At 39.4% G+C, this 27,897-nt stretch overlaps 2 protein-coding genes across 3 annotated transcripts in view; both read left to right on the top strand.

Annotated features, from left to right (window-relative positions):
- SLC5A3 (solute carrier family 5 member 3) overlaps positions 1-13,101 on the top strand; it is a 35,076-nt gene extending 21,975 nt beyond the window's left edge. For both annotated transcript variants that reach the window (XM_022553021.2, XM_089910283.1), the window contains exon 2: positions 88-13,101. In XM_022553021.2, coding sequence (XP_022408729.1) covers positions 427-2,583 — 2,157 coding nt within the window. In that variant the 5' untranslated portion in view covers positions 88-426 and the 3' untranslated portion in view covers positions 2,584-13,101. The remainder of the gene's footprint in view (positions 1-87) is intronic.
- MRPS6 (mitochondrial ribosomal protein S6) overlaps positions 1-27,897 on the top strand; it is a 68,708-nt gene that overhangs the window by 21,964 nt on the left and 18,847 nt on the right. Inside the window, exon 2 of the mRNA XM_030760924.2 lies at positions 27,150-27,289. Coding sequence (XP_030616784.1) covers positions 27,150-27,289 — 140 coding nt within the window. The remainder of the gene's footprint in view (positions 1-27,149; positions 27,290-27,897) is intronic.

The raw sequence follows: 27,897 nt of genomic DNA, 5'->3' as shown, positions 1-27,897 counted from the left end.
CCGTTTTGCTAGACTGAAAGTTTCCTCATCGCTTGGTGAGCCCCTCCTCTAATTCAATCTTTGTCTTTTGTCTTTGCTGCCTTGCAGGGTTGGTACAGTAGGCTTCACTAGACTTAGCTGCAACTCAGAATTTCTCCTCCAGCACCTGAGTAAATGCTGATGGTCTTGTGGAGAGTGGATTAAGAGTACGAGCTAAGTTCTCAATCCCAATTAAGAAGCGGAGGAAAATTTAAACTGTCTCCTTCAAAGTTTATCACAACCGCCACCATCAAGACAGCAAACCAAAGGACAAAGACTTTGACCTGCTGTGTTGCTCTGTGTAGTCCAGTTCACGTACGGTTTACAGACTTGGCTGGGGTTACTAATGAGTAAATAAAAAGTTGGACACTTCTGTCATTGGACACTTTTATTCACAGAGTTACCAAAATGAGGGCTGTACTGGAGACAGCAGACATTGCCATAGTGGCCCTGTATTTTATCCTGGTCATGGGCATTGGTTTTTTTGCCATGTGGAAATCTAATAGAAGCACTGTAAGTGGATACTTCCTGGCGGGGCGCTCTATGACCTGGGTAGCAATTGGTGCCTCTCTGTTTGTGAGCAATATTGGGAGTGAGCACTTCATTGGGCTGGCAGGATCTGGAGCTGCAAGTGGATTTGCAGTGGGCGCATGGGAATTCAATGCCTTACTGCTTTTGCAACTTCTGGGATGGGTTTTCATCCCGATTTACATCCGGTCAGGGGTATACACCATGCCTGAATACTTGTCCAAGCGATTTGGTGGCCATAGGATTCAGGTCTATTTTGCAGCGTTGTCTCTGATTCTCTATATCTTCACCAAGCTCTCAGTGGATCTGTATTCGGGTGCCCTCTTTATCCAGGAGTCTTTGGGTTGGAACCTTTATGTGTCTGTCATCCTCCTCATTGGCATGACTGCTTTGCTGACTGTCACCGGAGGCCTTGTTGCAGTGATCTACACAGACACTCTACAGGCTCTGCTCATGATCGTTGGGGCACTCACACTTATGATTATTAGCATGATGGAGATTGGCGGGTTTGAGGAAGTTAAGAGAAGGTACATGTTGGCCTCACCCAATGTCACTTCCATCTTGTTGACGTACAACCTTTCCAACACAAATTCTTGTAATGTCCACCCTAAGAAAGATGCACTGAAAATGTTGCGGAATCCAACAGATGAAGATGTTCCTTGGCCTGGATTCATTCTTGGGCAGACCCCAGCTTCGGTGTGGTACTGGTGTGCTGACCAAGTCATCGTGCAGAGGGTCCTAGCGGCTAAAAACATTGCTCATGCCAAAGGCTCTACTCTGATGGCTGGCTTCTTGAAGCTTCTGCCAATGTTTATCATAGTTGTCCCAGGAATGATTTCCAGGATACTGTTTGCTGATGATATAGCTTGCATCAACCCAGAGCACTGCATGCAAGTGTGTGGAAGCAGAGCTGGGTGCTCTAATATTGCATACCCACGCCTGGTGATGAAGCTGGTTCCTGTGGGCCTCCGGGGCTTAATGATGGCAGTGATGATTGCAGCTCTGATGAGTGACTTGGACTCTATCTTTAACAGTGCCAGTACCATATTCACCCTCGATGTGTACAAACTCATCCGCAAGAGCGCAAGCTCCCGGGAGCTAATGATTGTGGGGAGGATATTTGTGGCTTTTATGGTAGTGATCAGCATTGCGTGGGTGCCCATCATCGTGGAGATGCAAGGAGGCCAGATGTACCTTTACATTCAGGAGGTAGCAGATTACCTGACGCCCCCAGTTGCAGCCCTATTCCTTCTGGCAATTTTCTGGAAGCGCTGCAATGAACAAGGGGCTTTCTATGGTGGAATGGCTGGCTTTGTTCTTGGAGCAGTCCGTTTGACACTGGCCTTTGCCTACCGTGCCCCAGAATGTGACCAACCTGATAACAGGCCAGGCTTCATCAAAGACATCCATTACATGTACGTGGCCACAGCGTTGTTTTGGGTCACAGGACTCATTACTGTAATTGTTAGCCTTCTCACGCCACCTCCTACGAAGGAACAGATTCGTACCACCACCTTTTGGTCTAAGAAGAGCCTGGTGGTAAAGGAGAGCTGCTCCCCAAAAGAAGAACCGTACAAAATGCAAGAGAAGAGCATCCTGAGATGCAGTGAGAATAGTGAGGCCATCAACCACGTCATTCCCAATGGGAAATCTGAAGATAGCATTAAGGGCCTGCAGCCTGAAGATGTTAATCTGTTGGTGACCTGCAGAGAGGAGGGCAACCCAGTGGCTTCTTTAGGTCATTCAGAGGCAGAAACACCTGTAGATGCTTATTCCAATGGGCAAGCAGCTCTCATGGGTGAGAAAGAGAGAAAGAAGGAAACAGAGGATGGAGGCCGGTACTGGAAGTTCATAGATTGGTTCTGTGGCTTTAAAAGTAAGAGCCTCAGCAAGAGGAGTCTCAGAGACCTGATGGAGGAGGAGGCTGTTTGTTTACAAATGTTGGAAGAAACTCCACAAGTAAAACTAATACTAAATATTGGACTTTTTGCTGTGTGTTCACTTGGAATTTTCATGTTTGTTTATTTCTCCTTATGAACTTTTAAGGATATGATGAGACACTAACTTAAGAAAATACTGGTCTTTGAAAAAAACAAAAAAACAAAAAACAAAACACTTATGTAACTGTTGCATCTCTCAGGCATTGTTTACGCTGTAGGTTTTAGCCAAATTTTACTTAGCAGAAAAATCATCTATTTGCAAGACTTTATTTTCCCAGAGATGGATGAAAGTAAAATTTCAATCTAAATGAAGTAAAACTTGTTTAACAGACTGAATTGTGCAAATGTGGTTTAAAATTTTCCATACCAAAGTAAGGAGAGACCAATTATTCTCATAGAGCACTTAGAGCAGAATATATGCTAAGATATCACGAATAAGATATACTGTCTGCACTGCCAAATCTTGGTAGGCCTTCTTACCCTGAAGTAGAAGACTTGCTCATTTTAAAGTTTTTTCTCTCTCTGTAATCCCTACTTCCATTTTAAAAAACTGAATTTGTAGACATTGTATAATCAATTATGTACTGAAAATCGCTAACATGTGCTTGTTTCAGGGCAAGTTCGTTTGCCAGGTTCGTTTTGTTAGCATGAGCCTATGGATTCTGAATGCTGAAAGAAAGGAAGAAGAATGTTTTCCTGTAGCTATTCTTGTACCACCAGTATATGGAATGTTGGGAAAAAGTTTGTTCCAGTTGTTTTTTTCTTTTTTTCCTACTTTGAAGTTTAAGTGAACCATACTCAAACGACCACCAAGTCTGTCTTTATAAAGTTGTATGTCATGATTATATTGTACATGATTATGGGGGAGAAAATGAAGTAAACATTGCTGATGATCCCCAGATTTACTGACCAGATTAAGATCATTTATATAGTTTGGAAATTAGCATCCCCTAAGCAGCATTTGATCGACTAAGCTGAACAGGTGATAGTCTAATACTAAATATTGGACTTTTTGCCGTGTGTTCACTTGGAATTTTCATGTTTTCATACTTCATTAATTCTCTAGCTTTGTTCTTGTCATTTGGTAATATTCTTTATTAGCCAGGTACCTTCCCAAGTGGATCCATTTGGAAGATATGTCCGGAAATTTGAAGAAGAATTAACTCTGCCTTTGTGCTGGGTTGCCCTACTTGATTAGATCGTGAGATATTGCAGTTGAGTTTTTAGAGTGAAAATTTAATTCTCAGATCATATTGTATCCTTGATAAGTCTTTTTTCCCCTATTTACTTTTTTTTCAAAAGACTTGCCATGTGTACACAGCCTCTACATTTTTGTTTAAAAAGTTAACAGTGACTTAGAGTGTGATGATATTTTGATGCAAACTGACCATCAGTAACAGAAAACTCAAGAGTGCATGCTTTGCCATTGGTGGATTGTCAGTATAGTTTTTCTGTAGAATGGATAGCATGTTCAAGAGGTGCCATGAACAAGAACTTCTACGGGTTTCGTAGTGTGTCTTGTAGAGGAGATTACAGGACTTGAGTTAATTGTAGGACCCTCTATCTTGACCTGGCTTCGTACCCAGTTACAGCCTTCCTGGAAGAGAATCCATTTTTCACAGGGTGATTCCCTTCATGAGGACAGGGTACAAAAGACGTTTGAGAAGAGCTCTACAGATTAGGTAGTTCTTTGTGTGTCCTGTCCTTTTTCCTCCATGACAGATGAAGGAAACTAATTGTGTATGTACTTTGACTTTTCTGTAATCTGATATTTTTTAAATTGCATGATTTTATTAACCTTTATTCTTCAGGGGAAAATTATTACTTTTTTAGATATTTTTGTAGATTTTGAATCAAAACTCAGTCCTAATGACTTTAAATTTTTTTGTATTTATAAACTAGTTTCATTATGATGGATTTGATTAGTTCAAAGTTGATTTTAGAAATTGTCAGGTAGCATAATGTCTTCCCATCTCCAGGGGGCTTTCTGAAGGACTGAGTCTGTAGATGAAAAAAATAATTCATGTACGAATAGTATGATTTCTGAGAGCTTATTAGAGTGCCTTGTGGAATTTTGTTCTCAATTTCATTCTTAAAGTTTATAAGCTGGGGGCCAAATAAAAATAAGGACCATCCTTTTCTTGTGTGGAGGCTGAGGCTGTGACATGTCCAAGGTTACAAAGTCTGTTGGGAAGAACAGAAAACCAGGTGTCCAAATCTGGATTCATGGTTTGTCCTCTTCTTTTTTCAGAGGAACTGTTCTTCGAGACAGCCTTTTGATATTTGGGGAAATAACAAGATCTTAGATTTTTCAAATTGACATTAAGTTGTAGGAATTAAAATTTTTCTTTGACTCTGAACACCTTGCTGTGTAACTCAGCAGTGAGGATTGACATATTGGCTGAGCAGCCTTCTTACCCCTTCTATTAAAAGCATAAATGAATAGGTGGTATTTAAGTGGATTTTTCCCCCCTTTATTTAATGTTGACTCCTAATAGTTTGGGATATTAGCATCCCCCTACCTTCTCTCTGCTGTTGTCTTAGTATGATACATAAAATACATCATCTTGTGTCTGTTCATGTGTATATAGCAGTAGGTCAAGTTTAGAGTACTAATGTTTGTAAATAAGGAATGATTATTAGCATATCCATTAGGATTGTTTATTCTTGCCAGTATAAACATTTTATTTAGACTGAAGTCCCTGAAGCTTGCCCTTCTTATTGCTTCCCAGTAATAGATAATGTGCTTGAATAAGTATGTGAATTCCTGATTGCAACTTCATTTCAGGGGACCATTCTTCAGTCTGTATTTCATTAGAGAATGATTGTTCATGGAATGGTACATGGTCTGTCTTAAAGCTAGCAAAATAGTCATACTTTATACTAACTAAATGGGTCCTAAATGATGACATTGATACCTAGACATTAACATGTATATGTTTTCATATTGGCTCAAGCTGAGGTTCAGAATTGGCTAAGAGTGATTGACTACAGTAGTTAGCTACGAGTCAGAATGAAGCGAGGACACGTGTTCAAAGGTGGAGAAAAATATTGTCTTATCTGCTGTTAATGGTATCTCCAGTTCTTAGATTTTTGTCCTCTCAGGCAATCTTAGTCTCCAGATCTGATGAGAAGAGCTTATTACCCTGACATGCAGAATGATTATTGGTTCCTTTGTGGTACCTCTAATTTCCCTGTTCATCTCAGAATATTTTGTCCTCCCACCCAAGACAGTAAGCGGCTTTTGAAACAGCTGAGCCAGCCTTTTCCCCCAGCCTTTCTTTCCTGGTGAGGTTATCACTCTTATCTTTTGGTTAGAGAAGCATCAAGCAGTAGCAATGGTGCTGTGTCCTTTGGCCTAAATCCAGCAAATCTGATCTCCCAAGACTTCTTTTTCACTTGGCTCAAAGGATCCATTGTCTGTTTGCACAAAGAGGCTGGCCTGGGTCACAAAGCCCTAGCTCTTGGGGATGGCAAGTCAAGTAATTAGTGGGGGCCCATCACTTCATGAAACTTCACATTTTAAGAATTGAGTGAGAAGGTTGTTACTCAGTTCTCTAACCTGAGGCTAAGTGGGGGCTTGAAAGTCTTGTCCAGGGTGATTAGAACCTTTAAGCCTCTACATTTCTCAGTCCATTGCTGTCTTCTCTATATTGGGTGTGTGGATCTTCCCCTCTCTTTAGATATCATTTAATGTAGCTTATGGGTTATTCTCATTCTTTACCACCCTATAGAGCTGCTATATTATTAGCTATTAAAAGGTTAGACCCATCAATGTTCCCACTTGGCAGTATTCAGCTTACTTGCTTTTCTTATACTTTACTCCCATATGTCATTTTCATCTGAGGTATGATGGCTGAAAATGACCACATGGGTATCTAGTAGTGACACCTCAGCATTTCCTGAGTTTGGGTTGAGAGATGTATAAAGACCATTGTTGTTAAATTACGTGAGTACGGAGACTTGCCAGGACAAAATTTTCTTAAGTCAGAAACACTATTAAGTGAGATGCTGAGAAGTACCTGGGTGATGCAGACTTAACAGAAGACAAAATTAGCTTAAAATGTGTTAGATGTAGAATCATATTCATTGAACTCTAGAACTTGAGGTATCTTTGCTATCAGCTAGTTTAAACCCCTCCGCATATAGATTAGGGTACAGTGAATAAGATCAAGCTTGTTAAACCCTGGTTTGATGTTAAATATCGTAAAGTATGAGTTTATTAACATATTTGAGGTTAAAATGACTGATATTTCATAATGATACTTTAGTAGAAAAAAATGCTTTTAGGTTTCAGTATTCATAAGATTTATCATTAGCCAGGTGTTAAATTGTTTAAGTCATTTGAATGTTGACATTAGCCTGAGCAGACTTTACAAATGGGATATATTCCTATTTGTGTGTATGCCTACCTACCATTCAGAGAGACTGGTTTCCCCCTTTGTCTTCCCTCACATTGCTTTAATTATTCACCTATTCTTTCAACACTTAACAGATTCCTATTTTGATCTTTTGTCAGCTTAATTCGCTTTGTTTCAGGCTTATTGTCATGGTGTGCAGAAGTCCTCCTTTGCCCCATATTTGAAGGTCTGGATCCAAATAGTGATTCACTAAATATAGTTGTGTTTAAATATACTAAATTTCTATTAGCTTAAACTGTTCTCAAGAATTGTTTTCTTAGACTTTGTGTTCACTAATAATAAAAGCCCTTAATAATTCATCAGTATTTTATTCTTGAAACTCATTTTTCAAAAATTAGGAGGCAAGAATAGTTAAATTCACACCAGTCCCTTTGAAATGATGGTGTCACAACGTAGAGAGGAATGGAGTTTGTTTTGATGCCGAAAAGCCTTGTTCTTGCAGTAATTAAAGCTAAAAAGTTGGAACTAGTCAGTTGGCATATAGAGAAACCCTTTTGTACTAGTTAGGTATGAAGCTGGATTACAAAAGAAGTAATCTTTTGATCACTACATTTGGCTTTCTTGGTTGACTTAACTCAGGGCTGCAAACCCCTTTTCCTCCATTAAGCTAACTTCTCTTAATTTGGTATGCTTTTTGTCAAACTCTCACCTCTGTTGGAAGAGTAGATAGATACTCAACTACTTTGACTCCAGAACAGAATTTAGCTAAGGTTCAAAATAATTGATGGGCTTTGCCAGCACTGAGTCCCACACCATTATTCACGTTGTCATATAAATGTTTTTATTTAAACTTCTCTCCAGTGCTGGGAATAAGGCTTTAAACTACTGATTCACCTTTAAAGGAATGTTAAGAGAATTGATATAATTTATGTTTGTTTCCATCTCAAATCCTTTATAAAGGTAGGATTTGGCTTATTGTTTTGGGTTAAGCACCCCATTTATCTGATAACCAACAGGCTTAACCATTGGCATATAGTCTTTTACTCAGAAGTAAACAGAAAAGGTTTGATGTATCTGTATCATTACTCATCTCGTGCACTTTACTTTTTCGGGGAGAACCATAATCTGAGACTTGACTTAAACCAATAACCTTAATTTATGTAATGACTTTTAAAAGTTTGGTTTGGTTACCTGGATACATAGTGTGTTTGCAGAGAGGGATGCTAGAATAAATAAGTCAAGACAAAGCACAGTGGTCTCAGATTCTTGTTAGTGTAGGAGCAGTGCTTTGCTCTCCTCAGAGAAGCACTGTATTATAATTGTTGCCCAGGATAATGGAGCCCCCCACCCCAGTTCAAGACAGTTTACAGTAAGTGAACTCTGTCATTGAGGGAAATACATTTTCCAGTGATTTCGGCAACAGCACAAGTTGACAGTAGATAACCACACCTTTGTTGGAGACTTATATTGGAAATTCACCTTGTACCCTAGTGCTGCTGGATAAAGGAGTGTTTACTTTTTTTATTGCCTCTGGACAAACTACTCTGGATAATTTTCCAATATATCAGTGTAGCCTATACCTCTGTAAGTGGAATGTTCCTTAATAACTCACTTTTTTGTTACACTAGTTGGAAACTGAAATTAAGCTCATTGCTATCTATATTATTGAAACCCCCAACTGGCAAAGGCCATTCTGTAGGGTATATTCCATAATATAATCATCTTCTGAAATTTATGTTTTGATTAGTGCCTTCTGGCTGCCAATACTGAATCTGCTAGTTCACACCTTTCCCTTTCTTGATAGATAACTCTTATTTGTTACAGTTCCTCTTTTTAAATATCGTTATAGCTAGTGAAGAAAATACATTTATATTTACATACTTTATATGCAGCCTCTGTTTAAGTTCAAGGAACCAGGTAAGTCTGGTTTGTGTTGCAGCTTAAATGTTATTTATTCATCTGTATTTGTTTCTTTTATATCCTTAATTAAAAATTTAAGGTTACTTAGTCTGTGAGTATATTTTAACTTTATCATTTTCCAGTGTAGGTTGGATAGGCATATCTGAGAACATATATGTGACAACCGTTTCACATTCCACGATAAGGAAAAAGCTGAAAGTAAGTGTCCATAGAAAGCACAAAACCATGTTCCCTCATATTTGTAACTCCATATGTAGAAAGCACAAGACTAACAGTATTCTCATTGTCCCACAAGTGCCAGGCATAAAAAGCCCACCATGGGTTTGTCTCGAGTTGTCAGGATGAGGACCGCAGTACTGAAAGCCCTAGACAGTGAGGTACCTAAGATAGGGGTCCTAAATCATAAGGGATTCAGTGTTCTAATCTGAGCACGTTTGTACTGCTTTGGTGGAGGAGAGAATACCAATGTCAAGAATGCTGCAATTGTATTGGGGGGTTACTAGCTAAAATGGGGTCTGTGGGCTCTTTCCTACAATCTGGAACTTGAGAAACAGGGACAGACTTCTAGGTTTTTGGTGGGTGGAACATTTTGACAAACTTCTGCTTTAAGCTGTAGAGCCATTGGATTTTTTTTTTTTTAATCATAAATCTTTAGGAAATTTTACCTCCCGTCAATAGTACCTTGAAAACATGGAGAAATCTCACATTTTAATAGGGCAAATACTAATCTTTAATCTTTGCGTAAATTTAATCTAAACTTAATGAAGTTATTTTTTCATATGCTTCACTGCACTTCATTTTAATAGAGCAGGATTTGATCCAAGTGTTACGAGCATCAAACTAACTGAGACAGATCTGCCAAATGAAGTGCTTTGCTTTTCACAATGGTTGTAAGAGTCTAAAGGATTCTTTTGCCTGTCTCATTACCCGCTTCAAGACTAGATTAGATGAAATCTGTGAATATGCATGCAAAAGAAGAAAATAATGTGTTTTCTTGAACTCGACATTATCCTTATTTTACTCCTCACTTTCTACACCTGAATAGTCCCTGTTTGTAAACAATGAATAAATACATTTGTGTCTTGGATTTTGCCTGTATGTCAAAAGATGGAAGGACTCTCAGGATGGAGAGAAGTGACTAGCTTTGTTCCCACTCTCCTCTATTTTGTATGTTTATCTTCTTAGGGATAATCATCTTTAATAATATATGGAATGAAGATTAAAGCTGGTATAGACTAATGGAACATGTTTTAGAAGAATTAACCTGAGCACTTTGAGGGAGAGACTTACGCCCTCTAGCCAAAAGTCGCCAGGTTGTGGACCTGCAGCATTTTTTGAGAATGTAAAACCTCAGGCTTCGGTGGGGTTACTGGAGAGGAGTACCAGAAATGCAGGAGAAAGGAGAGGTTTGAGGAACATCTTTGGCTTAGCAATATGTGATAAGGCAAAGCAGTAATAACCTGTTAGTCCTGTGTAGAATGTGTTCTGTACCTTTAAATTTTGTTTTTAAATTTAAAATAGTTTTTAAGAACTTAAAGGATGCTTTTGAAGATTCCTTTGGCAGAATATCTTTCATCTGTAATTCCATGGAAAATTGCTTTAATTAGGTGAAAGTGTTCCTAGCGGTGTAAATATGTATAAATAGAATTTTCTAATTTCACTGTGAGATCTCTAACTTTTGAGTGGCAAACAGATCAACAGGTCTTTTGCTCATGGACTTTTCTGTGGGGTTGTTAAAATGCAAAAGCTTTATTTTTTAAATAATGACATATTACATTAGTGTCAGATGATGGTATGGAATCTGTTGCCCTGCTTTCCCCCACCAATAATGCTTCAGTTTATAGATTGCCAACAGAGTTCCAAAATAAAGCGAGGATTTACCCATTCTTTGCTTGGACATCCCATTTTCTGTTGCCTGGACCTATGTTGGCAATCACATATGAACTATGTTATGCTTCTCAGTGCTTCTTCTTCTCCTTTTTTTTTTTTTTTTTGATAAGGTGGATATCAAAAATAGTTGCTGTGCAAAAGTTAGTAGTCTTCTTCAAGAAGAAAACCAATTCCTTTTCTAATATCCTGTGAAATTGCTTCATTCATTCCTTTATTTTTAAGCCAAATGTCAGCAGAGTACTGCTGCTTTTATCTAGTAATTTTGATATGTAAGTATTAATGCATTTTTAAAAGATGTCTACATTGAAAAATGTTTTTCCCAGTGTCCTGCCTCTTAAGCTTTGTTCAAATGTTCTGTGAGAGACCAGTCTGTGCACTGGGGTTGTGTATTGTATACATGGATTGTTTTGTCAGTTATGCATTGTAGACCAAATGTGATTTTAAATGAAGTTGTTGGGTTATTGGTGAGTTTTTTGAATTGTAAACTGATTTCCAGGGTACCTTCATTGTCCACAGCATTTTTTTTTTTTTTAAGGCTTGACTGATCAGGTCCATCTCACTGTACAATGTTTTAGTTGCAAGCAGAAAGTAGAATTTGATATAAACCAGGTTACTTCCATATTGAAAGGAATACAATTAAAATTGTAGATTTAGGATTGTTAACCATACATGACAATTCTAACTTGACTTATTCTAACCTATTGTATACAATCTTATTTTTTAAATTGTAGACATGTATGATCTTGGTTTAATGTGTTTTTAAAAGTGTTAACTGTTTAAAAATGAAAAAATGAAGCAAATCTGCTAAAGAGCTGTCAGTTTTCATTACTGACTCTGTAAAATACACTGTTCTTTGTGTACTATGTGTTATTTTGCCAGCTGCTGCATTAGCCTTTAAAAGTATTTGGAAACTTAAGATGAACTACATTTCTTGCAAAGTATATTCCTTTCTGTGGTATTTTGTCCTGTAACTGAAGTATAGTAATTATTTTATGGAAATGTTAGCACTTCTGTACCAACTTTGAATAAAATGAAAAATTTACACTTCTGTGACTAAGTATTTTCAATATGAACACATGTCTACCCTCAAAAGGTTGTATCTCAGTTCCTTTTCTCTTGGCTCATGAAGAGTTCCAGTGGGTTTCCCCCACCAATTATTGCCATTCTTTACCTTGGAAAACATGGCCTTGCAAATACTGACTGAGAATTAAGTTGTATATAAAACATTGAATAAATAAAAATATTCTTGGTTTTTTCATTTCTAATTTTGAGATAATTCCAAATTATAGGAAAGTTGCAAGAATAGGTTGAAGAACCCAGGAATCATTTTCATCCAGATTCACAGAGGTTAACATTTTGCCACAGTTGCTTTGTCATTCTCTCATCAGACACTTTCCTGAACGGTTTGAAAACATAAGTCACAGACATCATTCCCCTTTACCTTCTAAGTACTTAGGGATATATTTCTTAAGACAAGGATAATCACAATATAATCAAAATCTGGAAAGTAACTGGTACGATATTTTAATCTAAAGTCTTTATTCAAATGTTGCTGTTTCAATAATGTTCTTTTATAGCAACTTTTTTTTTTAAGTTTGGAAACCAGTTCATTGCATTTAGCTCTTATGTCTATCTCCTTTAGTCTGAAATAGTTCCTCAGCTGTTCTTTTTGTCTTTTGTGGTATTGATATTTTTGAAGTGTAGAGGCCAGTCATTTTGTGAATGCCACCCCTATTTAGGGTTGTTTTCCTCATGATTTGATTCACACTATGCATTTTTGGCAGGACTACAACGTAAGCAATAATATGTCCTCAAAGCCTCACACTGAGAGGCATGTGTTGTGTTGTCTCATTATTATTGACATTAACTTTGATACTTGATTGGGGTGGTACCTACCAGGTCTCTCCACTGTCTAGTTAATGTTTTCTCCTTTGGTAGTAAGTAAATTGTGGGGAGATAATTAGAGTTTATGTAAATAACTTATTCCTCATCAAACTTGAATCCCTAGTTTTAGCATCCATTGATAATTCTTTTTTTTTTTAAATAAATCTATTTTATTTATTTTTGGCTGTGTTGGGTCTTCGTTGCTGTGCGCGGGCTTTCTCTAGTTGTGGTGAGCAGGGGCTACTCTTCGTTGAGGTGCTCAGGCTTCTCATTGCGGTGGCTTCTCTTGTTGTGGAGCACGGGCTCTAGGCGCGTGGGCTTCAGTAGTTGTGGCTCGCGGGCTCTAGAGCACAGGCTCAGTAGTTGTGGCACATGGGCTTAGTTGCTCTGTGGCATGTGGGATCTTCCCAGACCAGGGCTCGAACCTGTGTCCCCTGCATTGGCAGGAGGATTCTTAACCACTGTGCCACCAGGGAAGCCCCACTGATAATTCTTGCCTGAGTAAGTTATTACTGTGGTGGTGTGAAACAGTGATTTTTCTAACTTTTTTTTTTTTTTTACTATACTGAAATCAAGAGTTTCCCCTTTTCCCCATTTATTTATCAGTTTGAACTCATGTATTATTTAGTGGGTTATAATTCATTACTGTCATTATTTTGCTCAGATGTTTCCAGATTTAGCTAGCAGGTCTCCCTTCAGGCTAGTTTGTGTCCTGTGGCACGTTCCATCGTTTTTTGAGTACTTCCTTATTTTCCAGCACAACAAAGTGTTACAGGCTCATCTTGTACTTTCCCTGACCCATTCAGGATCAGGCATTTAGTAGGGTATGGTATTTAGAAACTAAGGTCTGGGTGTGCTCATTCTTACAGAGGTAAACATGGTCAGTGTACAGAACTAGGAAGTTCGCGTACACATCTCCTGATGCCTCCAGTTGTAAACCAGCACCAGAGGTTTCTTTTTAGCCTCCCCTTTCTATGTTTGTATCTCCCTTCTCCAACAGCAAGAAATCTGATAATACTGACACATTTACTTATTTTTTTTCAATTTTACAGTGCCTTAGAATTAAAGTTTTTGCATGTCTAAAAGTGTTTTTATTCTACTCATTTGTCTGAAAGTTTGGCTGAATATAGAATTCTGGATTGGGAAGTAGTTTCCTTCAGAAATGTGTAAACATAAGGCCATTCTTCTCTAGCTTCTAATCCCTGTGTTTTAAAATTTCATGATCATGTGCCTTGAAGAAAGCTTTTCTTTCACTTGTACTGGCCCTCAGTGGCCTCTTTCAATTTGTCAACCCCGTGTCCTTCAGTTTGGGGGTAATTTTTCTCCTCTTGGAACTTTTGTTCTTGTCTTGGATCTTCTGGACTGGTCCACTTGGTTTCATACAGTCTTTTAATTTTCACCTTTGTCTTTTTGGTCTTTCTAGAGGTGTATCTAAACTTTATCTTCCAACCCTTATGTTAAAAAAGAATTTCTTTAAAATTTCTGTCAGGTTTTTAATTTTTAAGAGATCCTTTGTTCCCCAAATCTTTCTTTTTTATAGCCTTGTTCTTTTTTCATGTATGCTGTATTTTCTCATCTTTGAAGATGCTAAAGTTTTCTCCTTCTGCATTGTTTCCTCCAGTTTTTATTTTGTTTGTGTTGGTCTCACATGTTAAAGGCTTTTCACAAATGTGTTCTGATCTTTGGTGGTTTGCTTATGTTTAAAGGGGTGGACTAAAAAATGCTCTGAGTGTGTGGGTGGAGTTTGTCGGCCTCATTGTTGGGCCTTCAGGGCCTGGCTGTTGGTTGAATGACTACTGCAGTCTCTTTAGAACAGGTCAGATTCCCCACAGAAGGTTTTTTGAATGATAAAAGGCCTTGGGCCATCATTCTGGAAGCCAGTCAGGAGGAAGAGCACAGGGGTCTTCAGCATGCAGTGTGCCTTTTTTTCTTAATTCCTTTTTGGTATAATATCTCCTCTTACAGCTGTGCCTGTGTCCTGCAGTCCGTGTACTTCTCTGTTTTACCCACTCCAGAGAATCAACCTCCAAACATGCATCTAGAGGTCCAACCAACTTTCATAAACTTTCAGCCAAGTTTATTTTAGTCCCCCACTCACCCCTATTTTCCGAGGTGTACTCAGTGTTGCCAATTCCCAGATCTTTTGGGGAATTCTACAGTGTAAATATGGTTGACTCTTGGTTTTCCCCATTGCTGCTTTTCTCCATCTGCTTTTTTTCTAAAATTGAATTGCTGTTTCCCCCTCCTTTCTCCCTCATTCTTGCAGAGTTGTACGTTAAAAAAACAAACAAACAAACAAAACACTCCTTTACAGTAGCTCTAGTAGGTTTTCAGGAGGGAGCATAACATGCTTATGTTGAATACTCCAACTTACTGGGAAATCCTGGTATCCACTCTTCACTTAGCATCTGAAGCTTAAAATTTCAGAGCCTGTTGCCAGTTTCTGCCTTATCCTAAAAGAACATGTTGTCAACCATAAGCACAGTGGGAGTTTAAAAATTCTGCTTATCTTAGGAGTTATATGTGACCTCCAGGTTTGAATGCAGTACTCCAGGGTAGATGCTGCTGATTTTAGACTGGAAGGAGAAATAAACACAACAAAATGAGGGCTATCGTTACTTTGGGTTTTACTCTCCTTCCAATTCTAATTTGAAATTTTATTGTCATGCCCTATGGCAGATTCTCTGTAAAATATTATTGTCTCTACATAAGGCTTGCTGACTCAGTTACCAGGTTTCATAGGTTTTTGGAGGCTGAGTTTTGTTGTAATATTCTCTGGTACGCTCTAGGAGTCGAATGTCCATTAGTTTTATTATTCCCAAGAATCTTCAGAAGTTTGGAGGCACCTTTACGTGTCTCTCACTATGGTTTTTTGGTTTTTTTGCGGTACTCACTATGGTTTTTTGTTTTTTTTGCGGTACGCGGGCCTCTCACTGTTGTGGCCTCTCTCATTGCGGAGCGCAGGCTCAGCGGCCATGGCTCACGGGCCCAGCCGCTCCGCGGCATGTGGGATCTTCCCGTACCGTGACACGAACCCGCGTCCCCTGCATCGGCAGGCGGACTCTCAACCACTGCGCCACCAGGGAAGCCCTTTTTTTAAAATTAATTTATTTTAGTCTGCATTGGGTCTTCGTTGCTGCGCGCGGGCTTTTCTCTAGTTGCTTCGAGCGGGGGCTACTCTTCGTTGCGGTGCGTGGGCTTCTCATTGCGATGGCTTCTCTTGTTTAAAGAGCACGGGCTCTGGGTGCGTGGGCTTCAGCAGCTGTGGCTCATGGGCTCTAGAGCGCAGGCTCAGTAGTTGTGATGCACGGGCTTAGTTGTTCCGCGGCACGTGGGATCTTCCCGGACCAGGGTTCGAACCCGGGTCCTCTGCATTGGCAGGTGGATTCTTAACCACTGTGCCACCAGGGAATTCCCTCCCACTATGTCTTTATTTCCACCTTGCACCTGTTTGTTCCTAGTTCCTTGACCGTATACATCTCTGTTTTTGACTAACAGGATATGCTTAACTTTATTATGTATCTCTGCCTTTATATATATATATACATTATATATATGCATTATATATATATATGCTGTTTTTGTTTTTGCAATGAAGATCTTATTTCTCCTTGAATTTTATTTCATTTTTTGGTTTAATCCTTTCTTCCTTTCTAGTTGAATTAAGTACAGTTAGTAACTTCCATCTCTCATCTATCTTTCCATTTATTCTTTGATGTACGTATTCATCAAACATTTATCGAATGCATCCTGTGTGCCAGGTTCTTTGCATCTCCAGCATCTAGTAAAGATGAATAGGAAGCAACCTTGAAGAGGCTTTGTTAGGGAAGGACATGTACTTCTAAATAATTACACTTGCAAGATAGGATTAGGGGAGGAAAGGCACACTTTTCCTAGGAAGTAGCTGAATCTCGAAGGGTGTTTTGATCCCTTCACTTCCTCTGTGCTTTTATTATGCCCTTTCTCCTCCCTGCTCTTTGGAGCAGTGTAGTCCCGTAAGTACCTTCCTCCCACCACTTGAGTTAATACACACCACTGCAGTGGCTTAGTTGGTGATGACACTTTTGGTGTGTTGTTCAGCAAGGTATGCAGATCTGACTGTCTTGCCAAAGCCCAAGTTTCTCATTATTTCGAGGCATATTTTTAAAAAATTTCTTCTAACCCAGTCAGACTGATATTTTTGCTAAACCCATACACTGATGCTTAGAAGATTCACAGAATCTAAATTGGCTTTTCTCATAACCCTTTTGTCTCTACTGTCAATATCCTTTGCTGATTCTTACCTCCTTGGTCTCCCTGTCATTCCAGTGCTGTCCCCCTTCTACTCTCTGAACAGGATGAAATATAAGGCGGAGGCAGTGAACTGAATTGTGCATGAAGGAGAGCAATCAACAAGACAGGTACAGCTCCATGATGTCTACCTGATGCCTGCTCTCACTATCAGTTTCATGAGCTGTGGCATTTCATTTACTTGCTGCCATAGTAACCAGGACTCCTGCCAATCTTCTTGTTTCCCATCTTTTATTCATCTGTAAGTGCATCTGGAGGGGAATGAGGAGGAAAGAAATGGAAATCTCCCAGTAAAAGGATTGTGGATTTTGGAATGTTCTCAGAGTAGCAAACATGGGTACCTTAATTTTGGCATTTTCCCAGCTGTTCAGGCAGTATTAACCACAAGTAGTCAGCTGTTGTGATTGTCATTTCACATTCAGGGAGGGCTCCATTATTACTGTGAGAAAAGTGGAGCATTTATGTTCCTTAAATTAGAGTTGAAGGAGATCATTGCTGAAAATCCTTTATAAACTACAGTTCAGCCAGAATCATTCATCTTTGGAGTGGTGAGAGGCTAGCCAGCTTCCTACTAGAATGTGGTTTTCACCTTTGTCCACACCTGGGGAGCTTTGAAAAATCCTAGTGCCCAAGATTTTTGAATCCCCAATAGACCAATAGAATCAAAATATCTGAGGATGAGACATAGGCATCTCATTTTAAAAGCGCCCCAGATGATTCTAATGTGCTCTAGAGGAATGCCTTGGTAATTTTGCCCTTTTCCTTTGACTTACCCGAATCACAAAGGGAATGGTTGGTTATATGCAAATGAGCCCCCACTTTTGGCCTTAAATGGCCTCTGAATGACATTCTTTGAGTTGAGACCTTGGAAAGAAGTGGGTTTATTAAGGAACAAAACTGCATTATGGTTGAACTACTCATGTTTACTGATAACCTAGGCACATAAGTAATTGACAACTAGTAAATTCATGTGAAGTTGGATCTCATGTAATCATGACTTCCTTCTTGCTCTCTGTGTTAGTTCTTTTAACTTTATTCATTTATAGCCTTTTGATACCAATGCCGGTATTTATGTCTCTATGTGGACTAGCTGCAGGGGTCCCTTGGATGCCCATTGCATTTAAGGTAAGTCCAGTTTATGATTTAAAGACATTCTGCCTACCTTGCAGCTGAAGTTACTTTACCGATCATCCTATTATTTATTTATTTATTTATTTTTTGCGGTACGCGGGCCTCTCACTGCTGTGGCCTCTCCCATTGCGGAGCACAGGCTCCGGACGCGCAGGCTCAGCGGCCGCGGCTCACGGGCCTAGCCGTTCCGCGGCATGGCATGTGGGATCTTCCTGGACCGGGGCACGAACCTGTGTCCCCTGCATCGGCAGGCGGACTCTCAACCACTGCGCCACCAGGAAAGCCCCATCCTATTATTTTTATATTTGCAAATTCAGCCATGCTACGAACTGTGACTCTACTTCATTTGCACTTTGCTGTTGGCACGGCATTAATCTATGCTGAATCTGGCAGTCGTTGGACCCTTATTCCTCTGATTTTTTTCTTCCATTCTTCCCTGGGTTCTTTTTATTTTCATCATATCATCCAAAGAATACATTTTTGTGTCAGATTTCCCAGATCTCAAGAATCTGAGTCTTGGCTGCATGGCAATAGAATGGGCAGGCTCCTCTTATTTTTCACATCATCTTGCTTTCATTGGCTGTTGTGTTTTCAAGGCCACAGTTGGCCTTTTCCCATCACATCTCTTTGGTCTGCTCTGATTCTAGAATCAGAGATCAGAGATCTCTGGGCTCCTGACTTCGAGATTCCAGTTTTTCCTCTGATTCCCAAGAGACAGAGCAGCCAGTTGTAAGAGCTCATGATGCTGGAAGTATAGCTTACAAAGCTCTTTCAGTAACCGCTGAAAAGCTATCCATCTATACCTCCCTGATTATTATATTTTTTAAAACGTATATGGATATGGAATCAGTATGGATATGGCATGAGTTCTAAATGTTGAGGCATAGTTTCAGGGCTTTGACACAGAATTCACAAACTGTGGCATCTAGTAAGATAGCAATTGGCATAGACTCGGGAAGAAATTCTTCTTAAAACAGAACAAAACTGAATTCGCTCCCACCCCCACCCCAAAAGTTTTTAAATCACTTTTCATTGCTCATTGTGAGAGAAATCAGATAGTAAAGTGCAGAAAGAAAAGAACAGAATACTCCTCTCATCTTACTACCTAAGGAAAACTGGTATCATTTAGCTGTATATTCATCCAGACTTTTAAAATATATGTATCTTAGTACTTTTTTTCTTTTGGAAAAAACTGGACTGACCCTACATGCTGGGTTCTTTTCTTTATTTTATTATTATAATATTTTCATGTCAGTATGTAAGGATCAGCATTCCTTTTGTTTTAATGGCTGCATAGTACTTGTTCAATCAGTAAAAATAATTTATTGAACCAGACTCCTATTAATGAAGAACTACATTTCCATTTATTCACTATCCTAATAATTTTGTGGTATTTTCATAGCTAAATCCTTGTGCGTGGGTATGACAGTTTTCATAGAGCAATTTCCTAGAAGTGGCTGTAGCATTGAAGGCATACATATTTTAAACTAATATATATTGCCAAATTGCCCTCCAGAAAGTTTACGTTTTTACCAAAAGTGTGTTTGAAGAAACTAAATCTTAACGTTCTGGGCAAAAAAAATATTGCCGCGAGTGGAAAAAAGCAATGGCTTCTACCTGTACCGAGTACAGTGTCCACATTGATTCTACCCCAAATATAAATTCCATCAGAACCTTCTTAATCCAGACCTGCTCTGAGAGGACCCTAACTAACGCTCCTTCTACCTCTTGAAGAGGTGTTCTTCAGCCTTTAGAGTCTGGCTGAGGCCTGCCATCTCCAAACCACCAGTCAGAAGTGTTTCACCCTCCCTTTATTAGTTACTTATGTGTGTCTGCATATCTACATCACAGACTTCTAAAGGGCAGGGACTTTGTGTTTCATATCCCCGTGGCTATCCTTTTGGAGGTGGATTTCACAGTGAGCAACTTGGAAATACCTGTCTTGAGGGAGGCACTTTGAGAGGAATGTTTGTGGATAGCTATTAGGTTGAGCCTTAAGAAATGGTCAGTATTTGGACTGTTCTTGATCCTCCCAAATGGCAGCTTCGTAAGGTTCAACCTATATTTCTGATACCCACAGAGTTTGATATATTTATAAGAAGTCATCCAGTTTGTACTCACTCCATTTCCAGATGTGGATGTACACACCTTCTCTTTTACAGCTGATTTATGCCATTAAGATTATTTTAAAATTGTTCTGCAGTGGAGAGTTCTAGATGCCCCCGCATACTTGCTTCTCATGAATATGAGTGTGTATATTGAATATCATATTCATGAGTGCTTTTCACTTAGTACGTGCTTCAGCAACTCCTAGGGCTCTATTGCTTTAATGGTTAAATGACCACTTGATATGTCTGAACTGTGAATTTGCAGTATTTAACATTATTTTAAAATTTTGAGATATTTTCGGTTTGCAGAGTACGCAACAGTGGCTTATAAAAAGAAACAGGTTTTCACCTCATTAGAGTATTTGTTACTTTCCCAGTACACTTGATGTGTATTGGTTCCCGTCTCTTCTTCTCCTGTCCTCTCCACCGCTTTTTAAAGTCTGTTAAGTCTTTGTTCATAGTTATTTTATATATTTTTAAATAAATGGTTTAATGATTCATGGGCAAAGTAGTAGAGCAGTTAAAAGATCTCAAGCGTTTTCTATCGTTGACCTTTAAAAAATCTTTGAGTTACTTTTCTAGTCACTTAACCTACAAGTTATATAGTGTATAATAGTTCATTAGAGGTAAGTATAATCATGTTCCAGCATGTATTTATGTATCTTTACTTTTTTTAGTGTTCTAGACTTGCCCTTACTGAATTTTATTCTAATTTTTAAAATAGCTTCTGTGCTTAGTAATTTTTATCCTTAATTACTGGGAGGACTGCAGCTCTTGATTCAATAAATTGTGGGGCAAAGAGGTTCTACTGAGTCATAAAAATATTTGATAAAACAGTTCCCATGGAATCATTCCCAAAGTTGGGCTCTGTAGATGTTAGGGCTGGCACCTCACACATTTTGAGGTAGGTGGTGTCCATTCTCTGCTTCCAACTGAGGTCTGCTAGTGGCAGAGCTTTCCCTGGAAGCTGGTTCTTCTGTTGAAAGCTGTGCTCACAGATTTTCTTTTTCAAATTGCTGTGAGACTCTCAATGCAGAATTTCCAGGTACATTCTCTCTATTTGGAAATGTAAATTTCAAGGAAATTTTCTTGAGGAGATTAACCTTGGAATTAAGATGCAGCGTCGGTTGGGAAAGGCTTTTACATTTACATTTTCACAGGTTTTGACAGTTTTCTGACCTGGCTCCACCTTCCCTAAATCCTACTTGCTCCTGGGAGTTGCACTACTCTTTGTAGAGTGAGAAGGGTGAGGGGTAGGTAGATGCTTCACGCCATTAAATGTTGTGGATTCTGTGTGGTTTTCATTTCCTGGTGGGCCGTGAGGGTGTTGTAGTGATAGCTGGGTGCACCCGAGGGCCACTGGTTCAAAACTGTCTTTGCCAGAGAGTCTAATTTACAAGATAATTTTGTTGAAAAGCTTCTCTTCTGGGATGAAAATAAGTTTAATTAGATTAAACACTGGTCGTTGACCGATGGTGTTTATGATAGTCCCATGAATTCTTAGCTTATAAATAACCTTACTGAATGGGGATTTTATTTGAGGGGCAAGTAGAGATGTCCTTCCTTTTATTTTCCTCATCTCCTTGCTCTTTACTCTTTTTTATAGAAACTTTGCCCATTAGAATCCCTAGAACTGCAGTTTGCAGAATGTGATCTGAGGAGCCTTGGACTTCCCAGAGACCTTTTCAGGGGGTCACTGCAAAAGCAATAGTGGGTAAAACAGCTGGTGCCTTCACATAAATCTAGGCACCACCACCAAACTCTACTAGTAGTGTATTCCTCACCACCATGCAATTGTAGTGTTTGTAAAAAGGCGGTTGCACTTCAGAATGTCCTTCAGAATGATGAGTGGTGCCAGAATAGTATTGGAATTTAATCTCAGCAGGGCCTTTAGAAGTCGAAAAGTCTAACTTCCCACCTGGTGCAAAGATTGAAATGACGGTCATCCCGTATCTTTGCATTTCGAGTGATGGGAAGGTCAGTTCTTTACAAGGCAGCCTACTTCACTCTCATATAGCTGTAATTTTCAGAAATGTGTTCTTGTTTATACATCAATGCTCTGTTTCTCTGTAATTTTTACCTTTTGATTCCAGTTTCTCAGTGTCCAATCCAAATAAAACATACCTATCTTTTACATAGTAGCCCTGAAAATATTTGAAGTTAGCTGTTGGGTTTTCCCAAAGCCTTCTTTTGTAGCCTGAACACCAGTAGGTCCAGTAATTAATAATAATAATATCAAAATTTGGTTTTAATTTTGTCTAGGATGAACTTTCTTTCTTTAAGTATTGTTTAGTGTAAATTCTTTGGATAGTATTATATCTTATCACAGATAATTAGAACAATCCAGGTTTAACATTTATGTTTATGTATGTTAGTACTTTATATTTCTGAAATACATGAAATATTTAGTTTCACTTCTATTAGATGAATTCTGGATTCTTTTAAACCGTAGTATTGGTATTAACAGTGTTTTGGCACTACATGAAATAAACAGAAAAACACTAGTACTGTAATGTTGCTTCAGTATTATGGTCACTACCCTGATAGTGAGGTATGTTGTATATGAAAAGTGGCTTCAAATTGTATTAGAGAAACGAGGAAACTTCCAGTCCCTCGGGGGGGAAAATGAGAGTAAGTAAGCAAGAGACCCTCTTGGGGAGGTACATTTGATAACGCTAATTTATTCAACCACCATTTCTAGCGCCCGCTCCGGACTCTTGTAGATTTGGGGAGTACAGTTGTGTACAAGATAGACAAAAGCGCTTGCTCTCCTGAAGCTTACATTCCCGTGATGAAAGGATATTTATAAATTGCTGTGTAGAAGTAAATGAGAATGACATAAAGAGTCCCTGAGGTGGGTGGGGCACTCTGGGGTGATGAGGATATCAGAAGAAAAGAGAGACTTTTTAAAAACTTTGTGCCCCCAGGATATTTTGAGAATTGTGACATAAATGTTGTTTGTGACAGGCTTATAGAGACAGAAAATTTGTTGAGAACCACTAATTTAGCACACGAGGAAACTGAGGCACAACTTTAAAATGGATACATTTTAATAATCTATTATTAAATTTAATAATTTAAAGAGTGGCATAGCATTAGTGAAGGAGCTGCGACTGGAGTCCAGGTTTCCTAGTTCCCGTTCACATTTCATTCACTGTTTCTTTTCCATACTTTTTTTGTCCAAGTGAACGTTTTTGGCTCTCCAATCTGTGCTGTAACAGAATTGTGTTTCATTGACATATGGTGGGTTGGAGGAAAGTCTTAAGGAGCTGCTTTCAGATGGGGTGAGAGAAGCCCGTAAGGAGCACATGCGCACAACCTCTCTTAGAATAGTTGGAATTAAAGGGTTCAGAGACCTTGTAAATGAGAATTACGCCAGCAAGATCGTGTGCTTCCTGTAGACCATATGTTTTTACAAATTGAACATTGTGCTGTGTTGAGCAGAGCTTTTTTTTTTCTTTTGGAAGCCTAAAATTTTTAATAGACTTAGAAGTTTCACCAGTGAGGGAAGCTGAAAGCCTGGACTGATTCGATTAGGAGCTTGGTGGGAGGAATGGTGATTTTTGTAGAATCCCTTCTGAATCCTGTGATGATTTGAACAGTCAGGCTGATGTTCCTTATTAGGTTGGCGCCCTGTGTTTCTGCCTGCGGACCCATCCCATGGGGAACTCACTGTCTGTAGCTCAGTGGCCCAGGCTCATGGTATTATCTGTGGTACATTTTAGGGTGAGTGGATTGAGGCCTTGCCAGCTTCCCTCAGTCCGTTACACTGTAGAGCAGAGGTTGGCCAGATAGTAACTAGTTTAGACTTTGAGGGTCATATAGTCTCTGCTGTAATTTCAAGTCTGCTTTTAGCATGAAAGCAGCCATGGACACTATGTAAATGCATGAGCTGGCTGTGTTCCAGTAGAACTTTATTTGCGAAAGGAGGTAGTGAGCTAGATTTGGCCCACAGGCCCTGGATTGCTGACCCTTGATTTAAGAGTGACGAGGTAGGTATATGGGACTAGTTGAGCAGCTCCCTTAATAAACAGGAAGTCTTTTAACCCCTCCTTCATCTTTTTAACTTTTGGGTCATTTGAATTACAGTGAAATGAATGTGGCCATTCAAACAGTCTGCAATTTGACCTTGACATGCCGAAGTTAAAATGTGTTTTGATATTTTCCCAAGTTACATTCTTGTTAGGTGGCCTTTCCCCTTTTTTGGACAGAAGCAAATCTTATTATACAAGCTCTTACTTCAGAAGAGGATGCTCCATGTTTCATACTGTAAACTCTTCAGTTGGAATTTAAACAAGAGGCATTGAGATATATTCCTTTTTAATCGGGCAACACTGAATTAAAATTTATGATTTGGGTAGCTAATCAGAAGACTGTAATCAAAGTGTGTTGTGTGTGTGTGTGTGTGTGTGTGTGTGTGTGTGTTCTCCCTTACCCATTCTTTATTTGGATAGACTGTTCATCTACTTACCATAAGTTAATTGATGCAATATCGAGTCAAGAAATAGCATTTTTAATGAAATGAAATATTACCCTGCTGTTGTAATGAGGTTTCTGCAAAATACTGAAATGTCTGTGAACTAATGAAATGTGAGAAGAATTTAGGCTCTGTTTGATTTAGAACTATATAAAAATATTTGTTTACAATCGTAAGGAGAAATTGCCATAGACTTTTTACCTAGTTAGTGTTAATGCAAAGAGATTTTGGCCCTTATTTTTGTTTTCAGGAAGTTTCTGTTTATCATAAGGCTGCTTAAATATATAAATACACATAATTTTCAGTAGGAATTTAAAAAATCCCTAGTGGGCTACAATATGAAATAAAAGTAGAAATTTTATTTCTACACCTTAAACTAATACTTAGTGCATTCACAGCATTTTAGCAGTATTTGTCAGAAAGAAAATATACAGGTATATAGTGGATTTTCTTCAGTTACTAGAGTGTACACTTAAAATTGTTCTGCAGTTTTCTTCTCATTTGATCCAAAATGAGCCACTGGAAGGTAGCCTTTTCTTAAGTTCACTCCTGCATTGAAGATTTCTCTGCTTGCATTTCTTCACTTATGTCTGAGGAGAAGTACTCTTTTCCTTGCCAGGGTGTCCTCTGGCCTCCTCCCCCAATTTGACTTTTGTCAGTGTTCCTTTTCTTTGCATCAGGCTCTTCCACTTGTTAACTGCCATGTAATCTCAAAGTCATGACATCTCTCAGAGGCCCAGTTTCCAAATCTATCAACCTTCTTGGCTCCTTTTTTTGTGTGTGGTGAAGATTAAATATGTACCAATAAAACACTAGATCAGTGTTGATCACGTAGCAGTTACGCAGCAAATCATGTTGGCCATCGATGATGATGTTTAAAACATCCGACATTTTATCCTTCGACTGGTTCATTCCCCTTTAACTGCTAACTTCCTTGTGTTTTCTCTCTCCTCAAAGTTGACTCAAATTTGTTTGCCCCTCAGGCTCTAGAGCTTTCTCTTTCTGTCACCTCTACCTTTGCAATCTAGCTTTTAGCCCCATCTTGCTAAGTGACCGTGCAGTCACTGTGCTGTGGTTTTTTCTTCATCTCCATCCTGTCATTCTGGAGGCTGCCTCTCCCCTTAGTTTCTGTGACAAGGCAGGTCTGGTTTTCCTTTTGCTGTTTGCTTCTCTGACTTTGAGTCCTCTTGTCAGCCCCCAAACGTTTGCACTCCCCCCGCACCCCGTTCTGTTGTTGGTCTCTTTTCTTCTCTCCCCACCCCCTCCCTCAGTGCCCTCACTCCTCCCAGGGTTTCAGATAGCCCTTCTCTGCAGATGACTGTTAAATGTGTAATTCTAGCCTGCCCTGTTGTTTTGAGCTTAAGGTTTACATCTTGAGAGGTCAGCCTGGGGGAACTGTGGGCATCTCAGACTCAGCATGTCCTAAACCAGAGTCATCTTTTGTGTCCCCAGCCAGCTTGTCCAGATTTCCCTTTAGCTGTTAATAATAACCCCATTCTCCCAGCCACCATGTTTGGTGCCCCTCTTTTGCCACGCCTCTCCCTCATTTTCCACATTCCGTTAGTTGTGTCTTCTCAAGTTTACCCCTATAAATTGTCTTTTCTTCCAAAAGTTTTTGGTGTATACATGTGCATAGAGGGCTATCTGGAAGGAAATTCACCAGAATATTTGAAGTCTTTTATCTCTGGATGATGGGATTTTATATTGTTTCAATTTTGGTTTTTAGTAACAGGTATTGATTGTTTATATACTTGGACCCAACCTACGATCTTAACTTCTCAGTCCTCCTTGTCCTGTACTTCATCAGATGGGACTCCTAGCTGTTTTCCTCAATACTTTCTTGTCTCTGCTCTTTTACTCAATGCCTGGTTTGTTTGTTCTTTGCATCTCCCGTTGTCATTTTCCAGGGCTCCCCTCCAGACCGCTTTCTTTAATGGAACCCTTCTTCCAACTGAATGTGCTTTCTCTTTTCATGAGCTCTCTGGTCCCTATGTCACTTCCGGTGTTCTGCCTTCTGGCCTTCTTACATGGGTTTTTGAGTTCATGTCTTTCTTAGATTGTAAGCTCCATGCGGGCAGAGATTGGGTCTTACTCATCCTTTCTCCCTTTTGGTTACAATCTCTCAGTTTTTCTTTGGGAGACAACCCCTTTTCCCACTGGCTGTCTATGGTTTTGGTGAGATGGTCAAAGTGTCCTGCCAAGAGGATGCTTTCCCTGGAATTTGAATTTTGAATCATGGGCTACAAGGACTGACAGTGATTGGCGCTGATTCATCCTGGCCAAGGTGCTCTGAAGACAACACTCATTAGTTCCTGCCTCCCAGATCCCTGGAGCTGCTCTGGTCCCTGAACTCTCCGAGGCCTGCTGCTTCAGATTTTCCTTCGTATCTGTGAGCTATCTCATATCCTTATGATAAATGTGTCTTTCTCTCTCTTTTTTTTTTTTAAACTTTGTTAGCCAAAAGTAGTTTCTGTTGCTTTTACCCAAAGATCCCTACCAATAGAGCTGTTATGATTGGAACTGACCACACTTGATCATTCTAGTTCTTACATTGATTCTGATGTGTTTTTTTCTTCTTTTTAAAAACAAAACCAAAAACCAGCCAGAGACTGCTGCTGCTTTGAAGCGTACACTTGAAACCCTGATGGACAGAGGGGCTGTGGTGAGGAACTTGGAGAACCTGGGCGAGCGTGCGCTTCCTTATAGGATCTCCGCCCACAGTCAGCAGCACACCAGGGGAGGGTAAGTCCTTCGTGAGTCACTGGACACGTGCCTTTGGTGGGCTCCGTAAGGAGCGCTGTGTAATTCATCTCAGGAGTTATTAGACGCTCATAGATCCCCACTGCGCCAGGTGGTGTGCAGTTACGTGCCCCAGCAATGTTGTGTTGCAGATGGGATGCATTTATGCTGACCCACAGTAAGCTAATCAGAGCTCCCAAAGAGGTCATGCCAGCAGTAATACATTTATAAGCTTTTGATTGTGGGAAACTTTTCTCGTCAACTTAAGCACTGTTTTCCCCTGGCATTTCTTTAACTTTCGCCTTTAAAACACCTCATTGAGCAATGTGTTGTCCACCTACTCAGTGCATCCTTTGTAAATATGAAGGTTGCAGATAACAAGCAAAATGTACTTATTACTAATGTGTATAACCAGAGCCTAAAATCCCCAATAGGAAAATGGTTTTACCTATTCCAGCCAATTTTAATCACAATTTTCTGTAATGGGACCTTTTTCTCACATAGTATATAGCGAGTTCCTCAAACATGTCAAGGATTTGATTTTATAGTGATACCTATCCTTGTAGAAATTCTTCAAGGTCAGTTTGTTGGGTTGGTTTGCCGCTTCTGTA

The sequence above is a fragment of the Delphinapterus leucas genome, chromosome 4, assembly GCF_059928025.1.
Source record: "Delphinapterus leucas isolate spDelLeu-1000000601 "Yukka" chromosome 4, BTC_Dleu_Yukka2, whole genome shotgun sequence".
Classification (NCBI taxonomy): domain Eukaryota; kingdom Metazoa; phylum Chordata; class Mammalia; order Artiodactyla; family Monodontidae; genus Delphinapterus; species Delphinapterus leucas.
The sequence above is the reverse complement of the archived record's forward strand: the minus strand, read 5'-3'. Positions and strand labels throughout refer to the sequence as shown.